We start from the raw sequence: 26667 nt of genomic DNA, 5'->3' as shown, positions 1-26667 counted from the left end.
TAGAGTGCGGCTAGAGTGAAGAGGGATTTTGGGCGATTCTCTGATTTTTCATAAAACGTAACTCGCGATAGCGTCAAAACCGTACAAGATATGACAATATCCTTTCATTTGGTTAAAGTTTCATTTGTTGTGACCCGTTTAAACTTTGAATAATGTTCCTAGGTAAAAGTATGGCTGAGCTGTAGGGCTCCAAAGTAGGCTGGGTTTTGGGATTTTTTCTTTTGCTCTTTTCAGTCAAATCCCATTCATTCCTATGGGCCAAAAAGTCGCAGTTTTTTGTGAATTACGTATAAACCGTAAGACTTTTGTAGAGCGAAAGTCATACCACACTATTCCCAAACGAGACGCAAAGCAATAGTAATATGTCTGCCTCAATGCTTTACAGCATTGGCACCCATAATAAGCGGAATAAACGCAAAGCGATAGTAATATGTGTGCCTCGATGCTTACAGCATTACAGCACCCATAATAAGCGGAATAAACGCAAAGCAATAGTAATATGTGTGCCTCGATGCTTACAGCATTACAGCACCCATAATTATATTTAGTGCAAGGAAGGTGTTTGTGCAGGGGACAAACACAAAGGAAAGAGGCAACATTATTCTGTATAGCACCACTTATAAACATAACTGAGGAAAATCATATAATCAGTCCAATTTAAAGGTACAGAATTTCAAAACAAGTCTGACAAAGGAACCATTTCTTCCACTGGATTGTCACAGTACCAATATTGTTGCTGACGCAATGTACATATTTCAAATGCAGGATACAAAATAAAAAAACACTTATCATCATAACACACGTCAGCTGAGGCATGTAGCGGCTGAGATCCACATTTTGGGGAATTTGTATGTTCTCTGACTCTCAGGATTTGACCTTCGGCTGAACTTGGGGGGACATCCACTGCTGTGAAGATTGGCAACGATGTTAAAGGGTTTTGAATTTGTGAATAATGTTTTACTGCAGAATGATGGACCCCTGCTTGTTTGGAAATGACCTTATAGTCCAAACTTTTCTGACATCATGGCAGATGTCTTTCCTCCCTGACATTGTCTCTGAACACACTGCAATGCTCCAGAGCATAAAATACAAAACATCTACTTTTATATAAAAGTGCTCGCACTGATAATGATCAATAAATCAGGCGAATGTTATTAATAGCACCTGGCTGGTAATTGTTCTCTAAATTCGAATGGAAGCAGTGGAGACAGACGTATGTTTTTCACAGTTTCGCAGTGTTTGTAAAATGAATATTGACAGTAAAATAAGTCACTTTCTGTTGCTTATCTGATGTACTTGTTCACCTTTTAAGAGCTGATAAGGATCATTTTTGTTTTCTATCAGGATTCTTGCAAATTTAGAATTGACTGAGTATTTAAAGTCCAACATTTCCATAACCAGCAATAAATAAATAAATGAACAATCTTCATTTCTTCTACATTTACCTCTCAATCTACTTGTGTGCAGAACTTGGCCTCTCATATACACATTGACACATGCTCACACACACACACACACACACACACACACACACACACACACACACACACACACACTTGGTCCACACACACACTGAGTTCTATACCATTAACAAGCCGTGTGCCTGAAATGTAGGTTTCATTAGAGGATTTCATCCCTCGACCTCTCCCACAGGGATCCCATTCTATTAACCCAGATCTATAATTGAATTCTTCTTTTAAACATATAGAGCTGACGGAGAGAAAGCGAGGCGAGAGTTAAAAACGGGAACTAATGGGCTGCAGACAAAGAGGCAATATTACTAATAACAGAATGAATCTTAGCCAGTGTGTCTTTCTGTTGCTGCTTCGCCAAAGGCTAAAAAAAAACCCGACAAATGAATATTAAATCCAAGCCAATACATTTCCGGGACAAATAATCCAAACCTCACTTTCCCCTCCCCATTTAAATAGTCCGCTTATGAATAGATAAGACAAATGAAAGCAAAAAATAGCACAAAATTGATCATATTGTCTTTCTAATTTGCGGTACTTTGCATAGTAACAGCTCCTGCTATGATCACAAAGCTTCCTGTCTTCCCGTCTCCTATATTTAAATGAGTCGCTTGTATGGAGCGGAGCTACCCTACATTCCCGCTGTGCAGGGGCTGAGGTCGCAAGGCCATGAACTCATTAAGGAGATGATATGGTGGGGGTGGTGAGGCCCCGTAATTAAGAGCAGGGGCCCCATGGGCAGAGTGGCATTTAAATAGAGGATGTACAAAACAGAGCTGGCTTAGAGGGATTGAATAGGAGAGATATTCAGGGAGGGGGAGAGTTGCAAGTATGCCATATATAGATATAAAGACAAGTGTCAGAGAAGATTGGGGGGGGGGGTGTCTCTAGGATATAGGGATACTGGAAATAAAAGAGCGATGGAAAAAACTGGAACTGGAAAAAACAAGCTTTTTTCCAAGTCTTTTAAAGCCCAACCCTTGAAATAATGGTAAGATGTCTATTTTTTTCATGATGAAGTCTTTACTTGGCCCTTAAAACAAAACGTTTTAAAAAAAGGGGGGGGATTACCATTTTGTCAGGGGGGATACTTACCATTTACTACAATATATGTCAAAATAATTATAGCATAATCTTCTGCTTCCTGATATCTATCAGGGGGCAGAAGACAAGTATCAGATTGTGTTAAACAGTCTATTAATCAAAGTTTTTGCCATAACGTGATGCAAAACATCTCAGAAACTTGGTGTCGTAATATGATACGTCTGGCTTTGTAGCAGTCAAAATTAGATAAATATCATTAACACGCAAAAGTGAACTCTTAAATAAAACAGTGAAAGGAGAAGCAGCAGTACTGACAGGACTACCAGAGACCACGGGGGACGCACAAGGCCTTCACTCCACAGAGGTTTGAAACAATCTGCAGTGAAATATCAGAAGTGTGTATGAGGATGATGCACTGCTGTTACACTCTGTGGTGAACGAGTTCATCTGCAGTTCCAGAAAAACAGCTGACGGGTTTGTTTAGAAAATGTTCATTTCACTAAGGTGCCCAAAAAGCATTCAAAGCTCCTGAATCACAAAGCGTGTTGGTAAATGCGTGGCCACCGCTACTTTCACTGCAGATGAGACAGTCCGGCAGCGCTGATGAGGCATCTTGAGGCACTGATTTCTCATTATATGAACAGGCTTCAGAGGGCAAATTAAGCCTTGTTTTACTGATGCAGCTGTACACTTATCAAAGGGATAATGAGTGTTGAAGTTGTGGGATACATCAGCTATGATGACGCACTCTTTCAACTAGAAGTTGATCCATTGTCAAGGAAATATGTAAAGCAAAATGTAGACAAAAAGGTTCGCACAACCAAAGCACACATTGTTGAGAGTAAGGCTGTCAAAACATACAGCTGCAGGTTAATTTCCCATTTAAAGGAACTCTTAGATTAGATTCATTTAAAAAAAATGAAAGGTAAGAAGTGGATGCAAGTGGAGGGGGCTTTCAGGTTAATAAGTTAAAGACTAACTGATGGCGCAGCAGATGATGAAGCTGTTTTCTGCGAGCGCGATACCGAAGTCAAAACAAAGACATTTTCACATTCAATAATATTTTCTTTGATTTCAACAACTTCTTGTTTTTGCAGCAAACAGATATGAACGGAGGATAAAAGAGGTTTTATTGCTGTGCTTCTGTACTCAGTTTGGCCTTCAAAAGAGAAGTTATGTAAGGAAGCTATTTGCAGCTCAACACACAGGAAGTGAAACAGACGCACTCAGGTGAAAAAGGTGTGTGTGTGTGTGTGTGTGTGTGTGTGTGTGTGTGTGTGTGTGTGTGTGTGTGGAGGGGGGCAACTAAGGCGGTATTAGATTTATAATGAGAAGAAGTACGGCACAGACTTATCAGTCAGGAAACCACGCAGCAAACACCAGCGTTTCCTCTCAAGGCGGCTTGATGAGCATGCTTGTCAGACTGAAAGGTTACTCCAGAGGGAGGTAAAGACGTGGCTGAAAAACTTTAAGAAATGTGTTTTTTGTTTTTTTTTTTTATTCTAAAGAAGAAAACAGCAAATGATTTCATTCCTTTACATTAAAAATCAGACAGTCATTAGAGAAAGATGGCTTCAACTTCAAGTGTACAAGTACTTTTCTGTGTGCCTGTTATGAACTTTTACACTACACACCTCGAAACAACTGAATAAATGTACATGAGTCCTGAACTGTGTGTACTGTCACAGCATGACTGTCAAGTCAGGAACTGGAAAAGAGAAATGCAAGATGGAAGTCGCTCAGCCGCATCTCCATGCTAATGCCGATGGAGTCTAGTGAACCATTTAAGCCTCTCTCAAGGTGTGTTTCCATTGCACCTAGATTTGTGCAAAAACTAAATATCGCAATAAAAAAGGTTAATGTAAACGCCTACATTTTTTAAAAAAAGTCTCAAATATTGCTGAAAGGTTTTTACGTCCTCATGAGGTGATTTTACAGACTCTTCAATATAGAAGCATATTGCAGAAGTGTAATGGAAACATGTTTTTCACATTTACCTGTCCCTGGATGTGATATGGAGGGGTTATGATCAGTTCATTTACAGTAAAGATGGCGCAGTGTGGAACAAACAACAGCAAATTTAAGAGTTTTAGAAAATGATGGAGAAAGGCTTTGAAAATCTGTAGCAAATTCTAGGCAATAAGCAATAACGCTCAAACTAACGCTACGTGCCTACTCTAAAATAAAAATCTCGTGAGGGTAACAAGATTTTACGAGAATTTATGCTAATGCGCTAAACACTGTTCAATGGAAACACCTGCAAATCGCAAATGTTGTTTGTCAAAACTTATAAATATCGCTTTTAGTTTGCAAAAAAATGTTATGGAAGCTTCAGTCTCTGAGATGACCTTTTTCTACTTTTCCCTCACAGGCTTAGAAATCCTAAAAAGAATTTATTTGTACTCACGTCTGAGGCGGGTCCTTTATCTGCGCCCGGACAGGAGAAAGTGACAAACTCATGGCAGCGTTTGTGAACCACAAAACAGCACACTGTGAAGAGACGAAGAAGAGAAAACCTTCAGTATAACGTTGCCATTCTCTGACGTTCAGACCACAAAACAGATGTTTATGGTGGGATCATTCCTTATTTATTAGAAGATTACTTTGCATAGGTTGCAGAAATTGCGGACAAAAATAGTGAGCATTCCTCTGAACCCCCTGCAAGGTGAGAGTGTTCATATTTACAGCTGAATGTTAAATGTTCAAGTGTTCAAAGTCATTTAGGGGTGTGTACTGGCAACAATCTGATGTTTCAATATGTATCACAATACAGTCCAACAATACAATTTATTGCAGTATGTCAGGATACTATAAGCAAGACAATATATTGTGATTTTTCTTTACGAGTAGTAAACACTGAAGGATGTTGATGCTTGACATCAACTTACTGAATAAGAACAGAGGATCTACATTTCACTGGAGAATAAAGAAATGAAAATCTGCATCATCAGTAAAGATTAGTTGTTTGATAAAACGTTTTTATTGTGCTTCTGAATACCAACACAATATTGTCACACAAATTATTGTGATATTTTGATTTATTGATATTTTCATCCACCCCTGAAATCGGCTAAATCAGAAGCATCCAGCATGAGATCCATCGACAAACCAGCTTTAGATGGCTAACACTTTCCTGAAAGAGGAGGTTTAAATTTAGACATAATTATAATCATGACATGATCGTGAAAAGCCATTAGCACAAGATCGAAGAAACTGTTTGAAGATGCTGTAGAAGAACTGCGCTCAACAAGTGCTGAAAAGCTTATTTTCACCACAGATTCATTGGCTACAACATAGTATTCTGTAAGTATCATTTCATAATGTATTCAACTGGAAAACACACAGTGCTATTCTGCAGACCAAAGTCACACCAGATCGACATGCTGCTGAAGACTCAGGACTAAGAGGAAAAAATGAAGCATGTGTACATGATGAGGCCGGCAACACAGGGCTTAACAACACCAAACACATGCCGGAGGTTGTTTTTTTTTTTTTTGTTTTGTTTGTTTTTCTTTCAGTAACCATCCATAGTATTAGTCATAGTATTTATACAAATCTGATCACATTACAGAAAAGATGTCAATTAAAGTCTCATTCAAGGAAAAGTCATCTTTGGAAATGCAGCAGAATTTCATCAGTCTACATGAGTTTGCTGTCTGGGGGGGGAAGCGACATGTAAAGTCACAGCTGCAGTGCGGTTACTTTTCCAAACCATTGCTGTAAAATGCTGAGCCACAACTTTCACACAGCTTCTCCAAACTACTTTAAGGCTCCAGACTGAGGCCATAGATTTTGCTACTTGTGCAATAGTTGTTTGTTTTTATGTGCACCTTAAAAACAATTGTTTTTGTTTTGTTGGGGTTTTTTTTTTTTGGCTTGTTTGCTTATATTATACAAAGAATTAATTCAAATTGACATTTTTACCCCGGATCTTCCCTGCAAGTCAAAGAGCAGGAGGAGGAGGAGGAATGCTTTTTCAGAGCAGCTTTTCCAAGAGTGGAGACACCTGCTGCAAACACTTTGAATTTCATTGTGTCAGCTAACATTAGGCTTCCTCGATAGCACTCTCTGTAAGCCTCGTCTGTATGCTTTAGCTTAAATGAATAATTATATTTATCAAATCCTTCAATAAATGAAGCTTTGATTTGATTTGCCTCGACTTCCTTCTGCATGTACGTACAACACAGGCCCAGAAAGGGATGACTCGGCTACAACCAATGGAAACAGATTATATAATACAAAGGTGTAAATAATGATGTTGATATATTGATTTAATGGACAACCAGTTCACATTCCCAATATTAAAATATGATTTTGTTTTAATTTAATTATTTTTCAAACTATACTAGTATGCATGGTTAAATGATTGCTTTCAAATGGTTTCAATGATTTCAGTTAAATGAAGGAAAGTTATTACAATATTGTTTAATCCAACTGCATTTAATTCAGTTTGATCACTGAATAATTAAATCAATCCAGATTGTTGTTTTTTTAAGCCATGAATAATGTGTTCTATATAATATCAAATATTGAAATTATATAATATTTGCTGATGTAAAATTAAATTCCGCCACGTTAAAAAATTAGCATTTTGTAACCCTTTGGCGGTGCATCTGAATAACTTTTATGCTATAGAAGAGTCGGGAATATTCAGGATTCTTTTAAAATCCTAAAGCACTTCTAATTCAACTTTATTTAAATTCAAGTCAAACTACAGATCTTTTTTTCACATAATGATAGATGGAATCTGATTTGCAGTGTGCAGCACTTATTGTGCAGTATTTAACCCACCAAAAGCTGCAGCAATGGGAAATATACGGAGGAATTTAGTGCTTCTATCTTAACACCTACACTCTCATATTGTCACTCCCGCACCGCTGACTCACAGCCAGCCACTCTGGATAAGAGCGCCTTGTGATTGTCTAGGATGTAAATGTAATCTTATACTTTAGTTACAGTGTGCACCAAAATGTCTTCTTACAAAAGAAATAAGACACAGATTTGTTAAAAAATAACAGGAAGTTACATCAAAAAAAGCAGATATGTTTTCCAAGCTGAATGAAAACCGGAATACGGCTCCAGGTTGGTGACAATCGGTGGAGAGGAAATATGTAAAAGCTTCAACGCACAGCAAGCCAGTCATCTCTGTCCTGATCAGTGTCAGCTCCACTGACAGGCAAGACAAACAGAGGAGGTTAAAAATATCACAGAGACACACATACAGAGTTCTTATGATTATACCCTGGAGTCCACAGTGTGTGCGCCAAGTGACAGACACAGAGATGCACTAAATGCATCCAAGAGAATTTGAGAATACCAGAACCAAAACAGGTTACAGAATGGCTACTCTAAACTAGTAAAGCACTAAAACTGTACATGCTAGTCTAGGGAATTCTTAGAAATATTGCCACTTATAAATATGTCTTCTTTTTTTTTTTATCGTAGAACAGGAATGACAAGAAGGCCACACAAAAGATTATCTGGTTCTCATTTTCACACACAGGAAAAAAAAAAGTGGAGTAAAAACTGACGTGACAGTATCTGGCACGCCGGGCGTTTAATTTAGAATACTCAAAGGTGCATCGCATATTCCCTCTTTAGCTTTTACGCTGAACTAATCAGATTTTAACCACAGTGGACTCATGCCATGTAGAGCCCTGAGTCAAACGGATCCAAGCACCAGTTGTGCGCTTCCTTTTTCTGAACCATGTTTGCTGTATGTGGAGATTTTTAATGTGACAATACACTGGCTGTTTAACTTCGTGTTCATGTAGCCAACCAAATAACTCATGAGCACACCTGCTCACAGAAAGTATCAGTCACAGGTTTGGACACAGCTGTTCTTTCATTTTGGGCTACATTCTGGTACAGTATGTGCTTGTTTGTTTCTTATAGAAGAATACCACAAGGAGGCGAATTGGAGACTGGACAAAACGCTGAACATGGAACCCATAAAGAAGGTTAGTGTTTGGCATGAACAGCCCATAAACCAACCAATGTAAACCAAGAACCAGGGCCTTGTTCTTGAAAATGTCCATTTTTTACCACCTTCGTGCCTGGGACTATAGGGCTATATCTGTCACACTCCACACGGGATGAGGTGAGTAAATGGACCTAATTGCACAATTATACAGGTAAGGAAGCCAACTAGCATCTGTGGTTTTAATAATGATACAAAATAAACTATTGACTATCCTGAAACAGAGAGAGGAACAAAGTGAGATGAAAATGATCAAACAAGAGTTAACTGAAAACCAAGAGTCAATACAGTAAACTAACTACAAAATGAGCAGCAGGTGATAAATCAGCAAGAGAAATCACGTGGGACAAAAAGGAACCAGAGCCAGGGGGAAGGAAGTAAGCTGAACAGAAAACCCAACAGAATAAACAAGAGATTTACGTTATGATTACCACAATGTTGGTATTGTCTGATTTTGGCTGATATCGGACATTGGCCATTACACCCATATGAATAACAGGTGCTGTTTTGTAATCAACCTGCAGGAACGCCAAAATGTCAGGTGGCAGACTCCTGCAACTACCTGATGTATGACCTGCAGTAGGCGAGAGGTAGGACTCAAAGTGTCAGTAGTGTGACAGCAGTTTTTTGACAGAGTTCACAGAGCTACGGAAATTTTTATTGAAGTCCGCCCCGGCTTCAGTCTAGGTCATCAAGACGTGTTCTCATGTAAATTTGAGCAATAAATGGCTTCCTGGAAGAATCGCCCTCCCCTACAGCTCTGACTTTCAGCTCAGGCTTTGGTTGTAGGTTTTTACAGAGTGCACTAAAGGAAAAAACTGAATTTATCATTAAATGTCATCTTGTAAAACATCTGCGTTGTCAGATCTCTGATAGCGGAAAGATTTCACACACATCCGATCAATCAGAGTAATCAGCTGATATAACAGACAAATTACCTTCCACTAATCTGTAAAGTCAAAGAAGTTTCATCAGAATAAAGTCTCCAATGAGCCGCCTTGTTTTATCTATGGAGTCACGAGCACAAAGCCGGGGGGGATTTGTAAATGAAAACAATGACAAAACAACAATGATCACTTTAAATATAAGAACAAATACAGAAAAGCAGTGTAATGAAGGAAGGGACATGTGGGTCCGGTCAGGTTATACATCAACAGGTTGTGTTTAGATTTCAATTCGAGAAGTCAATAGGCTGCGATGGACTGGCGAGCTGTCCAGGGTGTATGCTGCCCAAACACTGCTGGGATAGGCTCCAGCTTCCCCGCGACCCTGAATTGGATTAAGCAGTTAGGAAAATGAATGAATGAATTCAATAGGTCATCGTAAAGGATTGGGTGGGTTCGGATCAGTAAAATTGGTCACATGCAGAACTCTTTGGGGTTCCTAATTTTACTGCAGTGTGCAAAACATACATTTTCTGAACACATGCTGTTGGCTTGGTAACCTGCATCACATACTTCTTATTCCTGATGCTTCATTGCAGATGCCATTTTCACTTTCTGTTTGGTCAATATATTTCTGAATGCCTCCAAATTCACACCCAAGTGCGCACTTTGAGGTCTCAGGGCTAGTCCCAGTTTTGTGCTGCCGAAGACGAGACTTAAGACTAGAGGGGACAGGGCATTTTCCATAGTCAGACCTAGACTCTGGAATCCTCTGCCCCTCCATGTCTGAATTGCCCCCACAGTGAAGTGCTTTAAGTCTCATCCAAAGGCCCACTTTTTTTCTTTGGCTTTTAACACTGCGTGAGTTGTGTGGTTATTTGTTCTTTTTAGTTATTCTATTGGGTATTTATTTATTTTAAATTGTTTTACCTGTGGAGTTTGCATGTTCTCCCCGTGAATGCGTGGGTTTTCTCTGGGTACTCTGGCTTCCTCCCACCGTCCAAAGACATGCATGATAGGTTAATTAGTTGCTCTAAATTGTCCATAGTAGTGAGTGTGAGCGTGAGTAGTTGTTTGTCCCTGTGTGGCCCTGTGATGGACTGGCGAGCTGTCCAGGGTGTACCTGCCTTTCGCCCAAATGACAGATGGGATAGGCTCCAGCTTCCCCGCGACCCTCCGTCGGACTAAGCGGTTAGGATATTGAATGGATGAATGAATGAATGTTTTACCTGTTCTTATTTGACTCTGAGCAGCACTTTGGAGATGTTTTTTTTAAATGTGCTTTTTAAATAAAGTGGATTGGATTGAATTGGTTGCTGGATAGTCCACTTGCAGGTGAACCAATTGCACCTGGCTTTCAAAAGTTCGCTTCTTTGGTCCACATCAGAGTGCGGTGGGTGTTTTTACTCTGCCAAACAAATCGTACTATCCCTGGAAGCGGACCACAATCTGTTTAAAGTGGAACAAACAAGAGCATTGCGAATGCGATCTTATTCCTACAAGATCCGATATGATGTAAAATACAGCACCAAACCTTACAGAATACCAATCCAGATCCAGAATGTTGGGAATCTAAAACAGCGCAAAGACGCATTCAGTCCACAAGAGCTCTGAAAATGCATCAAATGATCCACATAAAAGACGGAAGGACCTGGATCCATCTTTAGCATAAAGCATAAGCAGACGTTTAATCTGAAACAGATTCCTCCTGAGCCGTCTACAACCACAATTTCAGAAAAAATTTAAGAGGAGAAGCACATATTTCTGATGATGATGGTGTGGCCCTGCGATGGACTGGCGAGCTGTCCAGGGTGTACCCTGCCTGTTGCCCAAAGCCAGCTGGGATAGGCTCCAGCTTCCCAGAATTGGATTAAGCGGTTCAGAAAATGAATGAATGACTGAATGAAAAACCAAACTCTAACCCATTACGACTCAATATAACGTAAAACTGGACATAAAAAAAATAAAAATTAGATGTTAGATTTAATTCAAAACACATAAATAAACAAATAAATGTGATTCAATTAAACAGAAATGATTTTTTTTCATTATTTGTCTTTTTGTAATTATATGTCTGTGTACAGTTCATGAATTATTTCTTGTTCTTTTACAGATTTGTTCTCATTTGGACCTTCTATCATTTAAGGACAGTAATTTTTATCTTTTCTTTTGGCAAATGTGCACAGACCCAAGGGGTTATAATTAACACAAAAACACTTTCTCCACCACACATCTAAATCATGTGCACCTCAATGGTACTTCTCTCCCACGCAATATCCTCTCTCTGCTTACACCACCTACTCACTGCAATGATACTGTACTGCATACACACACACACACGCGCACGCACACACAAAGACCACCCACTCATTCCAATGATACTGCAGATTGAATACACTAAGAGTGCAGGTGGACGGATTGGAGTGCGGATAGGAATGATGTGAGCTCTATGTGCATATTGCTGCAAGGCAGATGCTCTTTTGGAGTATCGCTGCGGCTAGATCCCCACACCAAAACACACAGTTTCACACACTCACAAAGATCTGCTGCTAAAATAATACTACGCACTACTCAACGATACGGCCCTGAGGCCAAAACAAACACTTCTGGACCGAAATAGAGTCAGAACAGAAAAATGTCCTCTTCTTTTCCCTTTAAGCAAATTAATCAGCAATTACCTCATCACAAATTTATTAATTTGTTCCTTAAAGACGGATAAGGTGACCTTGCAAAATCCGAGCAGCTTGTCGAGTTTGGAGATATATGAGGAAGGGAAAAAATCAAAAAGAAATATTTCTTCAGGCTCGAATGGATTTCATTCAGGTTCTGTTTAAACCAGTGTTGACTTAGTTGGCTACAAATTATAATAATGAAATAATTAGGGATTTTATGTGGAACTTCACTCCTGTAAACAGAAAGTTACTCATTTCCCCTGGTGTTGTTTAGTGAGGTAGCACCTCTCACAGCCATTTTTCCTTTTTGTCAAATTAGGAACAGCAGCGGAAAAAGTCTTTAATCCACTCATGCTGTCTGCTTTCATGGCTCTGGTGGTTGTTTTGATGATAAACAGAGATTTTATTTGAGTGTCAAATCAGCATTTTATCTGTTAGAGAAACTGTTAGTGAAGTTTATGTAAAACAGTGTGCCTGACAACTTGTCTCATATAAGTAGAAAACAGCATATAACAAAAATATTCACGTAAAATGCATGTACATCATGGGTGTTCTGTATTTGTTCTATTTTTCACTTTTAGCAGACATATATTCTTCAGTCTACAGGAACAGATTATAAGGTAACAGCAAGCTCCATCTGGTAAGCCTATATACATTGCTTTCCAGTTTATTATAGTACCCTCAAAGCAGAAGTTGAGAAGAAAGACCACACCTCTTACACCTTCCTGTTATATTTCTATAAATACATTTCTATGCCTGTTTTTCTTAGTTGTACTCCCCCCATCTGCTTCTTCATCATCTCTAGTTATGTCTCATAGGGTTCTGTGTGAGGGGCTACACCTCTCGTTTGGGCCCTATTTCATGTTTTTTCACATAAATATATAATACATTTTAATTCCCATCAACAATCTTCTTCTGCACATGGACTTCGTTTGTTTTCTTACCATTTTATGTTTCCAAGCATCAGGTTAATGGTGGGTACTTCATGCAACATTCATGTTGGCTGAAGAACTGCACTGTTGTTTTATTCTCCTCCTCACATAAGGAATATATATACTTTAAACTAATGAGTAAATATTTTGAATTTCATATGTATCCATCTACAATGATACAAACTTTATAGTATTACAGTTCAGTGACAGATTTTAACCAAGATTATAGAAGAAGTTGATTAAATATTGATTTAAGGTCAAAGGGATTGATTTTCAATTTAAATCTGCACTGGATCAACATTTTACAGGTGTAAATGGTAAAAATGTGATATTGAATCGACATTGTGTCATACTGAAGTTTTGACCAGCATTTAGTAAACACTGAAATGTAAAATGAATCTTTAGGTGTTAAAATGTCATTTAAAAATGTATGAAAATGCTTTAATGCTGAGTTAGGGTTGGACTACATGGTTTTTCAAACCTCTATGCATGTATGATCTTATTAAAAAAACAGAAAAAAGCTAGTTAATAACGCCGTAACCACATATACAGCATCTGTATAACTTGCATAGAAATATGTAACATGACTGCATCTGTGATTTCTTTCCACTAGGATCATTTCTCATCTGACAGGTAATTATTTCACCTGGGAAATAATTACCTGTCGTGTCTTACTGGGAATTTGTGGGCTGAAGCTTTCTTGTGCATCCCGTAGATAACAGCATTTCTCACTACAGTTATGTGCGCAGCTAAACTTTAGCAGTGAGCAATGGCTCATTTATCTGTATATCTGTACATGTGCGAGACAGACGCTGCTCTGGTTTTGGTTCTGGTTCTTTTCCAAAGCTTCCGAACTCAAGTGCTCTCTGGGGCCATAAAAAAGTGAGAGGACTTTACTCTGCAGAATTACATAAACAGATTGAAGATTTGGGCATCAAAGTTGATGCTTTCATGTCTCAACTTTCAGGAGACAGACTGGGAGAGGGCTAAGCGCGCTAATTTAAGAGATTATTTGAAAAGCATATTAAAGTTTGGAAAAAAAATGGATTTTGATAAAAACAAGTCGTCATTAATTGAAGCTTTGAATTAATCAATTAAATTGATTAATCACGCAGCCCAATACCAAGTCTGTATAATTGTTCGATGACAAAAAAAAACCCTGAAGTTGTATTTGGATAGACACTGCGAGGGAGAAGAGGAGCCCCCTGAATCGTCCACATTCTAAACACAGTTTATGGTCAGTTAATGGATTTTACTAGAATAATTAAACTGGTAAAAAATACTTTTCAACTAAGTTTGACATTTCCACCACACCGGTGAGCCATTTCCAGTGAAGCCAACTTTAACTACATCTACAATGTGACACGTGGCGTAACAATCATCTCAGAAGTGAATGGGACAAATTGTTAGGGGTCTACTGATTGATTTATCATCCTTTCACACTCAATCACACATCTCCTTGTGGCTAAAGAACCATCTCATTCCAAACAGCCACCAAACAGCACCAGACAGCCGACTTCTTATAGCTACATACCAACAAAATCTAGTTTTTTCTCCCAAAAAAACTTTTGGGAGAAAAAACATTCAGATCATTCACATTCAGATCATTAAATGCAAAATGACAAAACTGAACATGAAATGTTCATCAAACAGCAATTTTGTAAGCAAATTTTTAGCACACAAAATGGAATGAAAATGACAAGGATCAACTAATCTAACTTCATGGCAAGGCAAGTTTATTTGTATAGCACATTTAAAGTACGAGACAGTTTAAAGTGCTTTACATAATAACATTAAAGCCTTATATCAGGGTGCAGAAAGCAACAAAATGAACAAGTAATGCAAAATTAATTAACATAAATGCAAATGCAGTGATCTATACTTTGTGCCTTTAAAAACTGTAGGAATTAACCTCAATGTCACTTTCATACCATAAATATTTTTTCTTAGCCATTTTTATGTTCTTTTCACTTGTCCAGACCCTGCATGGTCACCTTTGTTGCTGCCCTCTGGTTTGTCTACTGCTGTCGCAGCAATAGCGACTTCTTTTAAATATGTGGAAAGCAACACTGGGCCCATGTTCTGCACAAGAGATTGGATTTAATCCAAGCATGACCTAATTAGCAGGAGATGTAAGATGAGTACCAACAACATTTGCTTAGCATGGCGTTATTGCATGTATTACACTCATTATGTAGCTAACACGAGCTGTAAACATCACTCAACTTACTCGCTCATACTCATTCCTAGGGACAATTCAGGGCACATTCACATCAGCCTTTTTTATTCGAATCTTGATCTGTTTGCTCAGAAAGTCCACTTTGTTTAGAGAGCTGTGAATGTGCCAAACGAATTCTGATTCAGACCAATGAAGCAGACTAGGTTCACCTACAAACGCAGGTATCGGTCTGTTTCTTGCGGCCCAAATACACAAAGTGGACTACCAAAAAGGTACTTCCTGCATTTGGCGTAGCTTTGTATTGTGGGTAAATACATAGCGATCATTTTCTGCCTCGTCTGTTGTTCATACTGCGGTCATCATTTCAGTGTATTCCACAGTATACTCGTATGAGACAAAATAAAAAAAACAAAACTGCGATGGTTTCATGCTGTATGTTTAACTTGCAACAGAGTTTTCTTCTTTCTGTGGGTCTTGTCCTCTCTTTTGCAAAACACTAGTGCAGCGCCACCTTTGGTGGGAATGCAGATATATTACTCTAATGGTTTGGCTCGTTTCACCACACTGCAGAATAAACGCAATTTCAGTTTGCATTGATACAACCCCTACAACTGAACCGAGTCCCCAATAGGATCAAGTCTAGCGGACTATCCTGATGTGAATGCACCCTTAGAGTAACCAGTTAACATAACATGCAAAATCACTTGAGGTAAGTGTGAATTAAAACCAAATCAAAGTGTAAAAATCTTTTAGAAATCGGGCTGAGTCCTCCAAACTATCCAAGTGTGAATGCCCCCTAATTTAAACTAAACCACCTCAAAGCAGTTTCTACAAAGAAAACGTCCAGCGGAGACTATGAAGAGAAAATCAGATTGTTTTAGTGTGTATATGTGTGTAAGAGAGAGAGAATGAGAAAGCGAGAGACAAAGACTGACTCTTTGTCTATTTCTACTATTCCTGTTAAACACTTTGTGCTACAAAGTGCTATGTAGATATAACAGACTTTGGGAATTCCAGTGGGATTTAATGAGTTATTCCATCATTTTATTGCTTTGCTACATTAAAGTATGTTTTTTTTTTTTTTTTGTTGCTCACTGGCTTTGAATACAAAGAGAAGCAGGTTGCATGCAGAGGTACCACCATCAGGTGGGCAAAAGCCTGGGGCCAGAAGGAGGACTCTGAAGGTCGACCAACCTCAAATCCCCACAGAGCAGTGTTAATGCGAAGAGTCTGCAATGGCAGAAGTCGACCAAAGTAGAACTCCCTAAAGGGGCCCCACTTACATCTCTTGGTCTTTCCACAAGCATCTGTGTGTTGTACGTAAACAAACAGGTGAGGGTGGGTTTATCAAAATAAAGAGAGGTTATCCATCTGGCACTGACAAAAGAATGTGGAAAAAGACCAAAGCAGTGATGAGTAGTAGATAATACAGAAGCTAATTTAGCTCAGAGCAGCTCAGTCTGTCCTCCTTCTGTTGAGTACATCGGCGTCATGAGGCTGTACTAATTATAACGTATACAATACTCTAAGAAGTACAAATACAATGATTAGCAGATAAATCTGTAAGAAATCAACCATAAGTTGCAACAGTGATTTGATTAGGTTGTTGCTTTTGCAACTTCTCAAAAATTGACCTAATCCTCATTCGTAAAATCAACTGCTGCAGGACATTTATAACATGTGCAAAGTGGGAATTTAAATTAAATTAAATGAAAAATGAAAAGTACTTTATTAATCCCCAAAGGGAAATTCAATTCAAAATGACCTCCATTTAAATTTAAAATACATAGTTTCAGATCATAGACCGTATATGAAAGATGGACGGAGCCTTTGTGGTAAAAAGTGAAGCCTATACGGATGTACATAAAACTGCAGTTCCCCCTTCATCCACTAGGGGCTGCAAAACAGAGCAAATCCCCATAGACTCCCATGTTAAAAAGACCAACTTCACGGCAGGAATAAACATGTTTACAGCCTGGTTCAAAAATCCATTTTAGGTTTATAGGTCAGGCTTACCTTCATGACAACTGTGGGGGGAGTGAATTTTTTTTCTAACTCGCCCGTTTAAATGTAATTTAATCTTGAAGTTTGGCATATTTAGGGGCGTGTCCTTTTGATTGACAGGTACCAATCTTCCGCTTCAAGTAAGAAGAACATAGAACAACCGCAGTTTTTAGCTGGTTAACAATGTGACTTAGCTTTAGCCCGCTTAACTCCGTTAGCTGGTTAGCTCCTGTTATCTCCGGTTTAGCTCTGTTAGCTCTTAGCTACAGGCACACTCGGAGTTTGCTCGATGTCAATCATCCACCATGACGCTCACAACCCCCCTCTCAGCTCCTCCTCTTTGCCCATATATGTATTTTCCTGGCAAGACGACGTGCACGCCGCTGCCAAGATGGCGATGGTAGGAGCCGCCCACCAAGCTTCAATTCAGCTCCTCAGAAACCTATGGGTGACGTCACGGAGGCTACGTCCATCTCTATAGACAGTCTATGTTTCATATGTAATCTGAAACAAACCAGAGCCTTGGATGTCAGGATTTTGACAAACTATGTAGTATTGAACAATACAATGACACAGTTCCAGCACCATGTGGAAAGTGTGAATCCTTTTTCTGCTTCACTTTACCAACACTAACACACAATCACAAACATAACTATATCTTGAAACTTCATTTTACAGTGTTGCATGTCGTCCTGATCCCTCCCACCTCACACGTGGCATGCTTATGAAACAATTTGATGTCAACCATTATCATCTTCCCATCCATTCTCTGCATATCAAAGCAAAGCACCTCCTACGTTACAGTAACACTGTGTCTTCTTGGGTGATGGACAGTTTGTTCAACAATGCTCAGTAAGCTAAAATTTAAAACAATTTTCACCACACAGACTAAGACAAAGGCTGTCAAGATTTGAAAATCCGTCTCTTTCCAGACATTTGCCTCTTTTGGCTCGGCTCCTGTAGAAGAGCTGGCTCTTTCAAGTACCTCGTGGCTTTCCCATGGGGGCTTTTTCCAGAGCTGGTTCGGAACCAGAGCCAGACTTAGCACCGATTCTTTGGCTTTCGACTGCCTAAGCACCAGCTCCTGGTTCTCAAAACCGGTTCTATCCTAGCACCAACTCTTTGCTGGGCCAGAATTTGGAACTGCTTCACATTGTGAGTCAGCAGCTAGTTGCGGGGTTACCTGGCCAATATATGTTGAAATGTTGAAATTTTTTATTTTTTTATTTTATTTTTTTTTTGGTTTAGAAAGTTTATTTGAACATAATGACAAATCTAAGAAAAAACGATAAATAAAACATATGAATGGGTAGAAGCATAAGCTTATATAAAATCACACCCTAGTGATGAAACGATATAATATCAATAACAACAATAGTAATCCATTAGCAATACAATAACAATAACAATAACAACCCAGTATATTTGTGATACCTGTATAAAAATAATTATAATAATAAAATAATTATTTTTAATATGTCATAAATTAATCAAGTACAGGGATGAAGTAATGCAGTAATATAACAATAATAATATTACAACAAATTAGTTTAACAAATTTTATAGAAGGTTTCTAGGGACCAGAAAAAGGGGCTGGGGCGCAGCAGCATCGGACGACCCAAAAGAAACCCACATTTCCAGATCCTGATTTCTGTTCTTGGTGACCGGCCGGCAATGACGAAGCACCGACCAGACTCTTTCTGTCGAAACCAAAACCAGTTCTTTGCTAGCACCAAAGCTGAACCACCTAAGCACTGGCTCTTGCACCAGCATCAGTTCTTCTTTGGTCGAAAAGCCCTACATGAAGCATAACCTAAAGCTACCTAAAAAATGCGCATTATGTCCTCTTTCACATATCCAGGTTCTTCCTTTAGACAAAGTTGATGGAGAAGATGTCTTTTTACCTTCATATGTTGCAGCTGCCATGTGCAAAGCTTCTTCCAACCACAATGACGTGTCCTTTACATTATTCCTCCAGCAAGAGGCGTGACCAACCTGTGTAAGGATGTGTAAGGTTGACCACGCCTCCCATCGCTTGATGGTGACATCATTGAAGATGGATAAAGGAAGCCATAAAAGTCTGAAAGCAGACCAGGGACACCCTCAATTGGGATTATGTCACATACCTGGGACTATGTCTTCCAGAGACCATTGAGCAGCGGGGGGCTTTGACCGACTTGACAGACCTGAAAGAACCTGGTGGATCTGTCAGGTTCATGTGTGTGTACTTGTACTTGGTATTCATAAAAGTGTACCGATACCACAACCGATACCAGATACCACACTAGTCAACCCAGCGCAGTTGTGTTTGATGACATGCATCTGACATGTTTTGAAAGAAACAAATGCCGTGAATGTTAAAATATGGCATTTTTTTGTTACACCAAAAGCGAGATCTTTGTTTCAAAATCGCAGATAAAAAGCTGTGTTTAGGTCAAATGTGCCAAATCAAAATAAAACTTTGTTAGATCTGTAATGTTATTATATTTGTATCAGTGTGGTAACTTAAGAAAGGATGGGTAACTTACTACAACCTAACGAAATCCTACACAGTTATAACTGCAATAATAACCATAGTTACAATAGTGTTCACATAAACAGATTTGGTATCAGCAAATGTCGGTATCTGCAGATATTCAAATTTCAGATAACGGTATCGGATCAGAAGTCCCAAAAAGTGGATCTGTGCATTTCTAGAAACTTCTATCACTAGCACTGGATCAGAGTTTACCAGCCCTGCTTTAGAGGAGGAGTGGGGGTACCAGTCAAAACACGTCAAGGTAAAGAAACCAAAAGTTTTCTACCTTAACTTTGCCTAAAAGAAGAAACTGACTATGTAAATGAAAGAGCCGGCTAATCTACAGGAGCAGAAACTTGTGGATGAATGGCACATTCCTAATAAATAAATGCCAGAAAATGAATTCAAATCCTTGACAATGAAATTTGATTTGTTTCTTTTTTTAAATGTATGTTTTTCCTGTAATTTATGCTGCTTATTAGACTTTTGTAACGTTTCTTTAAATGCTGATTTCTCAACCGTGCTGAGTGGCTGCATCATCAGGTATGTTTGGTAACAGCTAGTCGCCTTGAGGGACCTCCAGCCGTGGCTTTTATCCCAAGTCAGCAAACTATGGAGTGGTGGAAATGAAGAGGATTTTTCAGATTGAGTGTAGCAGCACTGCTGAAAGTCACCTGTCTGCCACAAATCCATCAAATTAGCTTTTAAAGGTTAATGAGTTACAAATTTTCTATTTCTTATGACAGCAAAATCTTCTTATACTGTGGTTATGGCCCTAAAATGAAGTCCACATGTTTAATGTTCAACGCTTACTTGATGGGCTGGCGGCCTGTAGGGCTGGGTGATTAATCGCATTTTTATCTCAATTACGATCTGAGTTTTCAACAATCATGAAAATAAAAGGGTGTGATTATTTTTCCCTTTGCAGTTTCCTCTCCTGCTGTCTTCAGTTGCTAATCGAGCGTCTCTGGCATTGCAGCGCTGTGCTGTAAACTCCTCCCACAGCCGCTTTGGTTTCATTCAGACACTGTTCGCATTAAATTTGGCGACTTTTTTTGTTAAAAGCTAAAAGTTAAAAGTTTTGTTGAAACTTTTACTGGAGTTATTAGAGACTTTTCTGGTGTTTTGGCGACTGACTTGAAGGCACATATTGTTCTGCAGTTACTGTAAGGAAGGAGCAGCGGGAGCCTCTCCCGTCCTAAAGCACTCCCAGGCGGCCAGTCTCAGTCGGCTCCGGCTGCAGGTCGATGTAGAATAACTGCAGTAGGTTGTGGAAGTTCACCTAAACATAGTTTATACCATTGTCAGTGACAACTGGCTGCATTATTTTCGTGTAAACGCACATGTAGTTCAGTGAGTTAAGTCACTGTGATATCCCTCCGTTACGGGGCGTTACCATAGCAACGTGTTAATTAGCTGGTTCAGATCAGCTGTCTTTTAACAGGTGAATGAGAGAAACATGCTGTAGCCTGACAGCGGTTGTTTGGCATAAAAACCACATCCAGGCCAACATGAAATAGTTCTTATACTTCAGCAAATGTTGTAGAAAAGAAATACAAACTCGTAACCGTGTGTTAGACGGTTAAAATGCCCAACGCGCAGCGTTGTTTAATCCTTACTTATATTTATCTACTCAGTTTACATCAGTATTTGCACTTTGTCAAGAAAAAGCTTCATACTATCTGTTTGTTTTCTAAAATAGGTGGAATCCTAAAGACATTTTTTAAAAGTCATGTTAAAGATAAAAGGATAATCGTGTTCGTTAATCGAGGTCTCAATTTCAGTCAAAATAATTGTGATTATAATTTTTGCCATAATCGAGCAGCCCTATCGGCCTGTCCAGGGTTCACCCTGCCTCTTGCCCAATGATTGCTGGAATAGGCTCCAGCTTCCCTGCCACCCTTAAATGGACTAAGCGGTAAAGAAAATAAAAAAGGAATGCTTACTAGATTGTAACTTTTCTGGATCCTTGAAATAAACAGAAAGTGGGTGGACAGAGAGCATTCAGCAGAAAACAAAAGGAATAGGTCAGTTATGTTTAGTTTCACTCATGCCAAGATGAAGACTCCGCCCGCCCCTTACTGTTGTCTTATAACTTTATTTTTGACTCAAAATAAAATGAACATTGAAAAATTCATTCATTCATTCTTTCTCTGAACCGCTTGGTCCAATTAAGGGTCGCAGAGCTGCAGCCTATCCCAGCAGTCTGTGGGCAAGAGGCAGGGTACACCCAGGTTGCCAGTCCGATGCAGGGCCAACACAAAGAGACAAAAACCATTCACGCTCACACTTACTCCTAGGGACAATTTAGACTAACCAATGAATCTAAAAACACTGAAAAGTTGGTAAGCACAAATAGAAAAATCTCTATTTATTGCCAAATATTAACAAGAAAATTAGCTCTGATGCTCTGCCCTATCTCATGATCATCATTGTCATAATAATTGTTATCATTTTTATCTTATTCTTAATTTTTTCTGTTCTCCATTTTCTTCCGCTCATCTGTTTGCATAAGCATTATTTGCAGAAAGCCTCTTCTCATTTCCTCTCCTCTCCCCTGCTTGCTCTGGTATATTCTGTTTCTGAAACGTTGGCAGAACACGGATGTTGTACACAGCCTATCCCTCTAATGAGCTGCCAGCATGTGTGTGCCTGGGCATTCGCTTGTGTGCATGCGAGACATAGTGACATCCCGCACAGCTATGTCCCAGATTTAGATGCTGTCAGATTCTGCAAACAGGTTCAGAGTGACAGAGATCTCTAGTTACTCGTGTTTATTCACTTAAATATGCGGTGGAATGTCAGCAAGAAATTTTCATGTACGCCTTGACAAATATACCAACTTTCCCTGTTTTATAATTGTTGCTGTAAATGTAAAGATTCCCTCAAAGGTGGGAAGAAGAAGACGCTGAGGAAAGTTATGCAATTCTGAGAGGATGATATTTGGCTGAATGATGTGGCTGTTCCACAGGACGCAATTCGGAGGTCAACTCAACCTCATTTTGGTGATGTAATTGTAAATCCTTGATGCGAAGCTTCAAGATGGTTGACATTTGAAAGAAAAAATCGAACTGTTCAGTAAGTCACCTCAAGATGAAACTCCAGACTGCAAGGGAGAGAAAACAAACCAACAGGAAAAAGTAGAAGCAGTGGCTGTGACAGCAGAAAACCAAGGCCTGGATTACAACACAGGTGGAGGTGTAGGGGTGGGAAAATCTAACCGAAAAATCAAATATCGGGATTTTTTTCTTCACAATTTTAAAACAGTTTTTTGTTAAAAATCTTTTTTTTCAAATAAATAAAAATAATTAATTATAAAAATGTTTGTCATTTTTCTTGTTTTTATTGATCTTTTTACTTCTTGAGCATTATAGCAGCAGAATGATGGCCTGGCAACTGTGCTGCTTTTTCCAAATTAAAATCAAGAAAAATGACGAGCAAAAAATAGTTTTGTACATTTTTCTTTTGTTCTTAATCTACAAAAATCACCAATATCAAAAAATAGTGAGCATTGCTATTTACAGTTGTGCTCATATTTATTCATACCCTTTCATTAAAGAAGGAAAAAAACAGCTGCCTGTAAAATAAACTGAAAATAAAAATTTTATGAAAATCATCACATTATTTTCTAATTCTGGTTCAATAGAAACATTTTTTTTTTTAAAAAGCAAACAAATAAGATAATTTATTACATATTACATCACTCATAAACTAATATTTTGTTGAACAATCCTTTAATGTTTCCGCTACAGTCTGGTGTTTTCTGTTCCTCTCAGTCAGACTTCTGCACCTGTTGACAGGTATTTTGTCCCACTGTTCAACAGAAAAGTGCTCTAATTTGTCCAGGACCAAATTATTTGTTTGTTTGTTTTTTTCTTTAACTCCATTAAATGAAAAAACAGTGTATTACATTACTAAATTATATTTTTGCAAATTTTCAGTTATTGTTCCTTTTTTAAGTCTCCAGTTATTTGCGTGACTGTTGTAAATTCAGCCTTTTCTTTAATGAAAGGGGATGAAGACATATGAGCACAACTGTAAATCAAATCGGCACCTAATTAATCGCATTCTAATCGAATCGGGACAGATGCATATTGTCACAGCCCTAGTGGAATGTATTTTAATTCCCTATTAAAAATAATTTTTCTATTAATGCTCAAAATCACAGATTCTCCAGCTTTCATAGTATATTGACTGTCTGTGTTGAGCTCCAAAACACCTGCATTAGATCTTCTCCCTGACTGCAGCCAGCCAAATCTGGCACAGTGTTTAAAACAGCGTGGAAGAGGTCTTGGCGAGCTAGACTTCTTTCTCTTCCTACTGTCTCGGAGAACAGGAAACACCCTAATGAGTGGGGTGGAAGACACAAAGACGAGGCTGGTGCAACCGGAGTAAGACAAGAAGGAGAGCAAGACCATAAAGAATCGAAAGCATAAGTCAGTAATACGAATAAAACGCACCGTTCACCCTGGGTGCCTCCCTCTCGTGTCTTTGTAAGTGTAAGGACTTATATAAGGGGGTGAACAGCCTACGCCAATGTATAAATACCCACGATGCTGCTGGTGGAACAGGGAGAAGGGTCAAAGTGAGTCAGCACACCCATATCACTCCTCCTCTTTCTCTCTTCCATCAATGCATCCTCTCTTCTCCTCCTCCGTCTTTATTTACATCGAACATTTTATGCTGTTACACAAAAGCACAAAGGATTTCGCTTGGCAGGTGAGCACTGACCTCCAGATAGGGATGATCGTAAGACAAAAATAGTGGAAACAAAACAAAACAATCAATTATGATTTTACAAAAGCAACCTTTTAACTTGTTCTTTGATGATTATGCAAGTTATTTCACCATTATGAAAAGAGTCTTTCAGTTTCAGTATCCGCATCGCAGAACTGCAGGCTTTAAACCTCTATTTCCATTTTTTGCTGAGACCAGAGGATTTTTGGATAGTTGTGTACATAATACGTTAAACAGAATCTCCATCAGCCTGGAAGTAACTCGCATGCATAGCAGAAGATGCGACTAACTCTTACCCATCCCTTTGGTGGTGTACCTATAAGCTTCAAATGCAGGGGGACGTCCCATAATGGACGAAGCACTTTCCTCCATTTCTTCCTCTTTACTCCTTTTTTCCTCCATTATTATTCCAATCCAATCCACGTCATTTATAAAGCACATTTTAAATACATTCTGTCTCCAAAGTGCTGCACATCAAGTCAACCACATCACTAAATAAGTAAAATAATGATCTTATTAAAATAATGAAACAAGTAAAACAGTTTAAAATAAATCAATAAAAACAAGAACATAATAAAATTCTTAAAAAGATCAAGACAGAGAAGACACAGGGGACCGCATACCTCCCGCTGTGCTAAAAGCTAAAGAATAAAAGTTGGTCTTTAGACGAGACTTAAAACATTTCACTGTTTGGACATGGAGGGGCAGAGCATTCCACGGTCTAAGACAGACTACAGAGAAAGCCCTGACCCCTCTGGTTTTAAGTCTTGTCTTTGGCACCCCAAGCCGGGACTGGCCCTCAGACCTCAAAGCGTGCACAGGAGTATTTTAGAGGCATTCAGTGATGTCTGTGACATATTGGGGGGGAGGGGTAGTCTAATTAATGCTTTAAAAACTAGGAAGTTGTTATTGTCATTTCCTCGTGTTTGTCTTTTTCTTTCCCAGCAGGTATCCCTGCACTCCGTTCTGTTCTTTCCACCTCCAACTAGTCGAAGCCCCTACTGAGTCTGGTTCTGATGGAATCATCTTTATTTATGATTTTACTATGATTATTGCTATTTATTGTATGCTTACACCATCTGTAATGCTTTTCATGTTTTATGCAAATAACTTTGAATTGTCTTGTACATGAAAGATACTATACAAGTAAACTCTCTTTGCCTCCTTGTAAAACTGAAGTTTCTCTGCTTTTCTACTGTCGCCCACCACCTTATGCAGGCTCAAAATGGGGATCTGAATTGAAATCAAGATTTAGTCTGTTGTATTCCATAACAAAACCATTTTTTAAAGTCAGATTTGTGTTGTTCAGGCTGTCCAAAAAATAAACAAATACAAACTCAAATATGAGTTGCTCAAAAGAAGTTGGATTTGGGCCATTTCTTCCTGCAGTTTCAACATGATTTACTAACGTTCTAACTTGCTATTCAATGTAAGTTGCAGTAGTTTGCCGTCAGCTATTCACAGAAAGTCAGCTTCAACATGTCCTTCAACAGAAAATTCCACATTTGTCTCAGTTCAGTTTTGAAAGAAAGGCACAAAGTATTCATGTTTATGATTACGAAACCAGTAATGGCAATTTGTCAAATTTACTTCAGATATTTTTTTACACTAAAAAGATTAGTATTAAATGCATGTTTACCTGTTAAAACAACGCAAATAAAATCTTCCCATTGTGTTTGCCATTGTGCGACTCCTACAAATTACTGCTCCAATAAACTACTTTTTCCATGCTGCTACTGTTTCTGTATGTCGATATGTATCTTTGAATTTCAATTCCTGCTCTTGGTTTGTGTCATTTTTGTGTTCTTTTCTTCTCTATTACTCCTGATTAAGTGCAATTGTACATGTTGTTCTGTCTTTCCTGTCATCTCCACCCCAACCAGTCGAGGCAGATGGCTGACCTCCCTGAGCCGGGTTCTGCCAGAGGTTTTCTTCCTGTTAAAGGGGAGTTTTTTCCTTCCCACTGTCGCCGCGTGCATGCTCAGGATGGTGGATTGGATTGAAGTCATGACTTGATGCAATCAGTTGGTTTCTATTACAGGTTTCTATTATAGGTTATGTATGAATTGGCTCGAAATGATGTATATGTTAATTCATGTATATAAAGTGCCCTGTGACAACATTGTTGTTAAGTGGCGCTATACAAATAAAGTTGAATTGAATTGAATTTATTGTACAGAACTTTCAGCTGCTTGTTTATTGTATTTAAAGTGTTTGAGGAATAAAAAAGTACAGCAGGGCATCA

The 26667-nt window shown here is 38.7% G+C and overlaps 1 protein-coding gene across 1 annotated transcript in view; it reads right to left on the bottom strand.

Moving 5' to 3' along the window:
- The window catches only part of LOC306765064 (protein kinase C beta type-like), a gene marked incomplete at both ends in the record, with an annotated part of 101872 nt that overhangs the window by 51717 nt on the left and 23488 nt on the right, over nucleotides 1–26667 (bottom strand). The window contains one exon of the mRNA XM_079252407.1: nucleotides 4924–5006. Within this exon, the coding sequence (XP_079108533.1) occupies nucleotides 4924–5006 (83 nt within the window). The remainder of the gene's footprint in view (nucleotides 1–4923; nucleotides 5007–26667) is intronic.

This window comes from Telmatherina bonti (assembly GCF_933228915.1).
Source record: "Telmatherina bonti genome assembly, chromosome: 14".
Classification (NCBI taxonomy): Eukaryota; Metazoa; Chordata; class Actinopteri; order Atheriniformes; family Telmatherinidae; genus Telmatherina; species Telmatherina bonti.
This window is presented reverse-complemented; position numbering and strand designations above follow the sequence as displayed.